Source organism: Abrus precatorius, unplaced genomic scaffold (genome assembly GCF_003935025.1).
Source record: "Abrus precatorius isolate BTA unplaced genomic scaffold, Abrus_2018 Scaffold7, whole genome shotgun sequence".
Taxonomy (NCBI): domain Eukaryota; kingdom Viridiplantae; phylum Streptophyta; class Magnoliopsida; order Fabales; family Fabaceae; genus Abrus; species Abrus precatorius.
Window position 1 is genome coordinate 7,168,567 of NW_020874417.1, and position 6,050 is coordinate 7,174,616.

General features: G+C 31.1%; 1 protein-coding gene across 1 annotated transcript; it reads left to right on the forward strand.

Moving 5' to 3' along the window:
- Positions 1-2,048: 2,048 nt before the first annotated feature.
- On the forward strand, positions 2,049-5,050 carry LOC113872917. The gene is made up of 6 exons (XM_027510804.1): positions 2,049-2,272; positions 2,360-2,410; positions 2,840-2,891; positions 3,060-3,118; positions 3,333-3,378; positions 4,737-5,050. Exons 1-6 carry the CDS (start codon positions 2,147-2,149, stop codon positions 4,877-4,879), a joined length of 477 nt encoding a protein of 158 aa, XP_027366605.1. The 5' UTR covers positions 2,049-2,146; the 3' UTR covers positions 4,880-5,050.
- The last annotated feature ends 1,000 nt before the right edge of the window (positions 5,051-6,050 follow it).

A 6,050-nucleotide genomic window follows, 5' to 3' on the forward strand; every position in this document is an offset into this window, starting at 1 on the left:
GCAATCCACGCTTGAGACGAGATGATTCACGACACCAAATAATTAAGAACATAGCAGGATCCGAATAGATGCAAGCGAATGGAATGGAACAAATTTACTCTCAAAAATAGGAAAATATCTTTACAGAAAAATGAAATTATTAAAATGATAAGAAGAAGGGTCCAAAATCAACCTTTTGCCCCATATATATACTAGTCTTAAATGAAAACAAAAATAAATGGGCCAAGGCCACCGCAAGTAAATAAAATTAAAAGTCCTAAATAAAAATCCTAAATATAAAAGGTATGTTTTAAGTCTGATCTTCAAAAAATAATAAAAAATAGGTTTGAGCTCGAAACAACATGATCCATATGTCCAAATTGAAGCCCAGGAAATGAAGAATCCATTGCAAAAAGAATCAGCCAAAAAGGAGATCTACAGAAAAAGTTATAGCTGAAATAGTGAACAAATGTCAGAATAGCAAAACTATGAAATATAAGGTAAAAATAACAAGTATTTATGAAAACTCCAATTTAATGCAAGAATTGCAAAAAATGCTAAATGAAATAAATAAAGAAGTAAAGATATTTTGGAATATGCAATAAGACTATAAATGTGAGTACAAAATATGAGTCATCAAATACTCCCACACAATGAAGCATCTCTGATACCTTTTAATGAAGCTTTAATAAGCTTTTGGTCATTATTTTAAATCTATACACTTTTATTTTCTTTAAAGCGATAACTTAGAATCCTTAAGATTCGTGTTTCAGTTTTTTTTTTATATTTTGGACATACACACTCTAAAAGTTGTGTTTGTCATAAAAAAATACTTGTGAAAAGTTTAATTATTCTAGTGAAAAAAAAAAAATCCCATGATGAATGAGAATTTAAGGTTATCTTAAGTAGTTGGAGGTGAATTAGGATATAAATGTATTTTTCTTACTCTTTTACTTATTAAGTTTTATTTGCAATGAGATTATGAACATTAAAATATTAATACTATTATCTTTTAAACTACATAAAGTGTTGTTAAATAAATTTATATTCTTAATTGCTTATTTAATTTATTTATTTATTTTATTTACATCTTTTCTTAAGAACCTTATTTATCTTGTCTTTGTAAAATTATCTTTTAAATCTTTAAACAATTTATTTTTATAATCTATTTTGAATATAAACTTTATTTTATATAATAGTTCTTTTGAGTGTATATCTTTATTAAAGATAGGTTTGCATTTCTATAAAATAGCTTGGTGACATATTCCACTCTTCTTATTTGACTATTAACATTTTTATTAAGCTTCTAGAATCTAAGCAAATACAAGAGAATATAGTTAAAAGTGTTTTAAATTTTTTAATAAAATTTCAAGTTGGTAAAGCTTTTGAGAATCAAAATTCAATTTTTCTTCCCGTGACATTCTTTTATCTATTTCATGCACTTTTTTTTTTATCTCCATAATAATATTGAAGTTTCTTTTGTAAGTAATTGTTTTTTAATTATTTTTAAAGTGTGAAGGTTTTTGGAGGCATTTCAAGAATAATAGGAACATAAAACTTAAAGAATTGTATGAAATAATAATTAGGTTGGGAGGAATGGATTTATGTAACAAAGGAACCAGACAGTAGAAAACATGGGCTTGCTAATCAAGGATTAAACATAGCCATAGGTTTATAAAGATTGAATTGGATCTAATTAAATTTAAATTTAAATCAATTAGATGATAACTAAAATTGATAATGTTAAAGGAAATGAATATTTTACTGTATTTATTAAACTTAAAAAAAATACTTTAATAAAAATAAAATTTTGTTATTTTTTTTTGTTGGAAAATTTTAAGTTATTTTAAGAATCTAATTTAGTAACTCATAAAATCTTTTAAAATAAAACATTATGATTATAATTAAAAGGTACGTATTTATTATTTAAAACAAAGAGATAAACGCATTCTGTTTTTCTAACATCTTTTTTTTTTTTGGAAAAAGATAAACACATTCCGTTTTCTTTTTAAATTTAGTTTCAAAACAAAATAAGATAAATCGAGAGGATTCCATTCCATATATATATGTACACCTACGTGTCCTCACTCACTATTCACAGTGATTCCTCCTCCTTGTGATTGACACGGATCGAAGAAGTAGCACGCGGTGGGTGGAGCGTTGAAGAATGGGTACAAGAGAGGTGTATGAAGAGAAGCTACGGAACGGAAATCTCCACCATGACCCTACCCTCAACCCTGGCCTTGGTTCCCCTCGATGCCCTCGCTGTCTCTCCCTTCTCAACCCTAATTCCGTGAGTCTCTCTCTTTCTCTTTGCCTGCCAATTAGGTGTTCGATGAATTGACTCAACCAAATTAACTCTCTTTTTTTCGTTTTTCAGGAAAGAGGCGAATGGACCATCACTTCCGTCTTGCACGACGCCACTGCTGTTGTGAGTCCCTCTCTTCTTCCTGGCGATTTTAATATAAGTATTGAACTTCACTTCGTAATTGGTTTTGATTTTCGTTAACGAAATTAAAATTACTGAGTAAACCTTCACATTAGTTTACGAAATTTTATGGGCGAATATTTGAGTCCTCGAGATATTAAAATTTTTTGTTAGTCCCTGATTTTGCAAAACGAGTTCACCTTTGTTTTGTTTTGTTTTAATACAAAACAATGATAAAAATAGAATAAAAAACGGCTACAAGAAAATTTCTTTTTACAAGGTCAGAAACTAGTAAGGAATTCTAATATCTCAGTATCCAAATGTCCGACCCACACAATTTCAAGGACTAACTTGGGATTTACTCTAAGATCAATGTGAATTTACGTTTTTTTGTTATTTTTCTTTTTATAAGTTGTGTTTTCTGTTTAATAGGCTGGCTCAGGCATTGGTAGTATGCTTAGTGCAGTTTATGGTTTGAACACAGGTAACACTATTTTTCATGTTCTTCTTTATCTAATGTCTTGTCAGAGTATAGTTATTCGGGTTATTTAGTTGTAATTAAAGGTATTTACAGTTTCTATTTTTAAGTAGGCATCCTATTATTTGTTGATAGTGTTATTTGAAGGTGTTGCTAATTAATCTTGGGTTGTAGGTTTACCTTATCTTCAAAATCGTCTGAAGGGACCGAAGTGGCTTCCTTTTGTAGTTGGGGTATGTAAACTGTAATGAACTTTTGAGTTTCCTTTGTAAATTACAATTACTTAGCTTTATGCTTTGTTGATACCTTGAATAGACCTTTTGTAGATGCATTTATCATTTTTATGTTTTTCTTTTATATTTAGCAGAACAAATATAGTGATGTGCTGTAGAGCTTAATTATATTATATTCTATAGCTAACTTATATCTTTTCTAATTTGTTTGCAGATCCCTCCGTTGTTGATATTCTCAGGCGCAAGTGCTGCATTTGGAGGTAACTTCTATACATGACTACTACTTAGATTGATATTCGTCATTTGAGTTTTAATAGTTCACACGGCTGAATATTTGACAACAATTGGCAATGGCTCTAACTGAAACCATAGGTTATGCCTCATTTTTCTTTTGTTTTATGTTACTTGGATGATTGGATCATTATTGTATAGCTTGAGATTTCTACCTAAGGATATGAAGGGTGGGTTGGACAGGAATTTGTGATTTTAACATGGATCAGAAGATCCTACCTTAAATGTGAAATTATATTCAAACAAATATATATACGTTTAAATGACTCCGAAGGAGAGGAAAGTTCAACCATTACTGTCCTGTCACAGACAAGTTTGAACTAGCCATCATCCACAAATCAAAGATGAACTTGCATGAATGGCCAGTAACTGTGTCTTATGAGTTATGATAAACTTTGATCTCCAAAGAGATATTAAACCCTTCATGAGCTTCTACTTAATAGCTTAGTTTCAGAAAATCTGGAGTCATTGGCACTAAAATGATTGAATGGTTGTCATATTTGCTTGCTTTTTAAGTTAGAAAGTGTGCTCAGAGGGTAATTAAAACACCCATCTCAAACGGTTAGATAGAACTACTTTCTCTATCCTTTTAGAGTCTTACTTGTTTAAAACATCTTAATAGGGTTTTAAAAATTGAATCGGACCAGCAGTGACCTACTTAAACTAGAGTCAGTTTTCATTAGCTGGCTGGTTTGGAATTTGCATACAATGTACAGATCTTGTAATGCAGCACTGGAATCTGTTTCACTGCTGTTCAGTCATTTCTCCCCCACCTGCCATGACCTTTGAATCACATGACTCTTTGTAGAGCATGAAGGAGCAATTCATGGTGGAAAGCATGTGTAAATGAGGCTCCTTAGCATAAGATTGAAACCTCAGCTTATGTAAGGGAGAAATAGAAATCTTGTAGCATTAGTGAGGGTAGAAAGGATTTAAAAAGGGAAATGAAATGAAAAAACAGATTTCAATCTCTGTAGAAGCATTGTGGCTGTGATGCTCTGTTTAGGACATGACTCCTCCTCATGCCCTAACAACTGCAAGACCAATACGTCACTTGAATTGAGCTTTGCAGCAGTAGACATCAATATGCACCGTTCTGCTACAATTGCACCATGATTTGGTGAAATTGACTACTCTACTCGGTTATCAATATTGTTTACAGGTTGAACTGATGTTTACAATGTATTGTTATTTGTCTTTTGGTATGTCTTAATAGTTTCCATGTGAACATCAGTTGAGGTGTTTTAAGTGTTGTGGTTTATTGTAGTGATGATACTTACATGCTTTAAATACCCATGAGTAATGTGGATACATGTGAAATTTTTAGGTTATGTGCTACCAAAGTTCACTCAACTCACTGTAACATCCTATTATGCTGCTTCGAGTGCCTCACATTATGGAATCTCACTTCTCACCCGCCATATTGAAGAGAACTACAGGACCAAAACTCAGAATCTCAAGTGCCTCTGAGGATTACTCTCAGGGGTAGTTAAAAGGAAAATACATTACCCTTTGGCAATTTTGTTTACATTATCGTCCTGAGAATGGTTAGGATTGTTAAGATTTAATATGTAATGTTTTTTGTTACTCTTCGTGAAAATGCTTATAATGTGAATAATGGTTCTTTATATTTTACTATTCAGTTATAATAGCTCATTTATTGAACCCATATAGTGTTTTAGGGGAAACCAGTTAAGAAAGAAAACCAACAAAATTCAAGTCAACCTTTTTAATCGTTATTTTATCAGTAAGATTAATTTACAAGATTGTTTTTCTCGATAATAGTGTAATACTGAGCAGTCCATCCTGGAATTCTTAGCTAATATTCACCCATCAAATTTAGTGGCTTAGTTGACACTACAATCTGTTTCCCTTAATATCAAATCTAGTCGTGTACAGCTGCTGAGGCGGCATCACATGCTCTGAATGGGGCGTTGGACCAGTGGTTTGTTTTACTGTCGAATGAATTGCCGTATCTTTAATATATTTGCATATGCAGGAAGTCCGTGGCTAAATGGGATAAAACAGGTGTTTTTGTATTTGTGGTTCAAGCTCACGTGTGTCCTGTTTCAGTGAAGCTCATTGCTTATTATTAGTTATTTCCCTTCATCTTGCCAGTGCCAATTGTGGCATTGCATCAAGCTGAAAGTGGCCTGGCTTAAATTTAAATCCCAAGTTCTAGAACTAAGGTAGTATAAGTAGTACCAATTTCGTTTAGAAACTTGGCACTTACAGAATTTGTTTTTTCACAACGAGATTAAAGTCTCAAAGAAATAGTCTAACAACACTTACATCCAGTAAACATCTTTAAAAGAGTAGTACTATAATGTTTCAAAAGTAAAATATTATAAGACAATAGTATCTGTGCTAAAAATATAAAAAAGGGTTGTTTTTATCGTTCTTCCTCTAACATTGTTGGATATTAGCAAAACAAGATCAATAACTATTATTCATCGCGGAATGTTAGGAATACACTCTAATTAAAGAAAATTATGAAAGTAGAATATATAAATATTAAATTAAAATTGAAAGAGACTTACACGATTTTTTATAATTTTTTAAGAAATTTTAATTAATAATTAAAAATGTATTTAAAAAGTATGTTAATGACATTTCTCTTGATAATTATTAACATGATGCG

Bases quoted from the DNA above. Each gene is read 5' to 3' on its own strand.
- LOC113872917 (XM_027510804.1), top strand. From the start codon at position 2,147: ATGGGTACAAGAGAGGTGTATGAAGAGAAGCTACGGAACGGAAATCTC. The intron at 3,119-3,332 runs GTATGTAAACTG...ATTTGTTTGCAG, and splicing joins GGCTTCCTTTTGTAGTTGGG to ATCCCTCCGTTGTTGATATT. The intron at 3,379-4,736 runs GTAACTTCTATA...TGAAATTTTTAG, and splicing joins CGCAAGTGCTGCATTTGGAG to GTTATGTGCTACCAAAGTTC.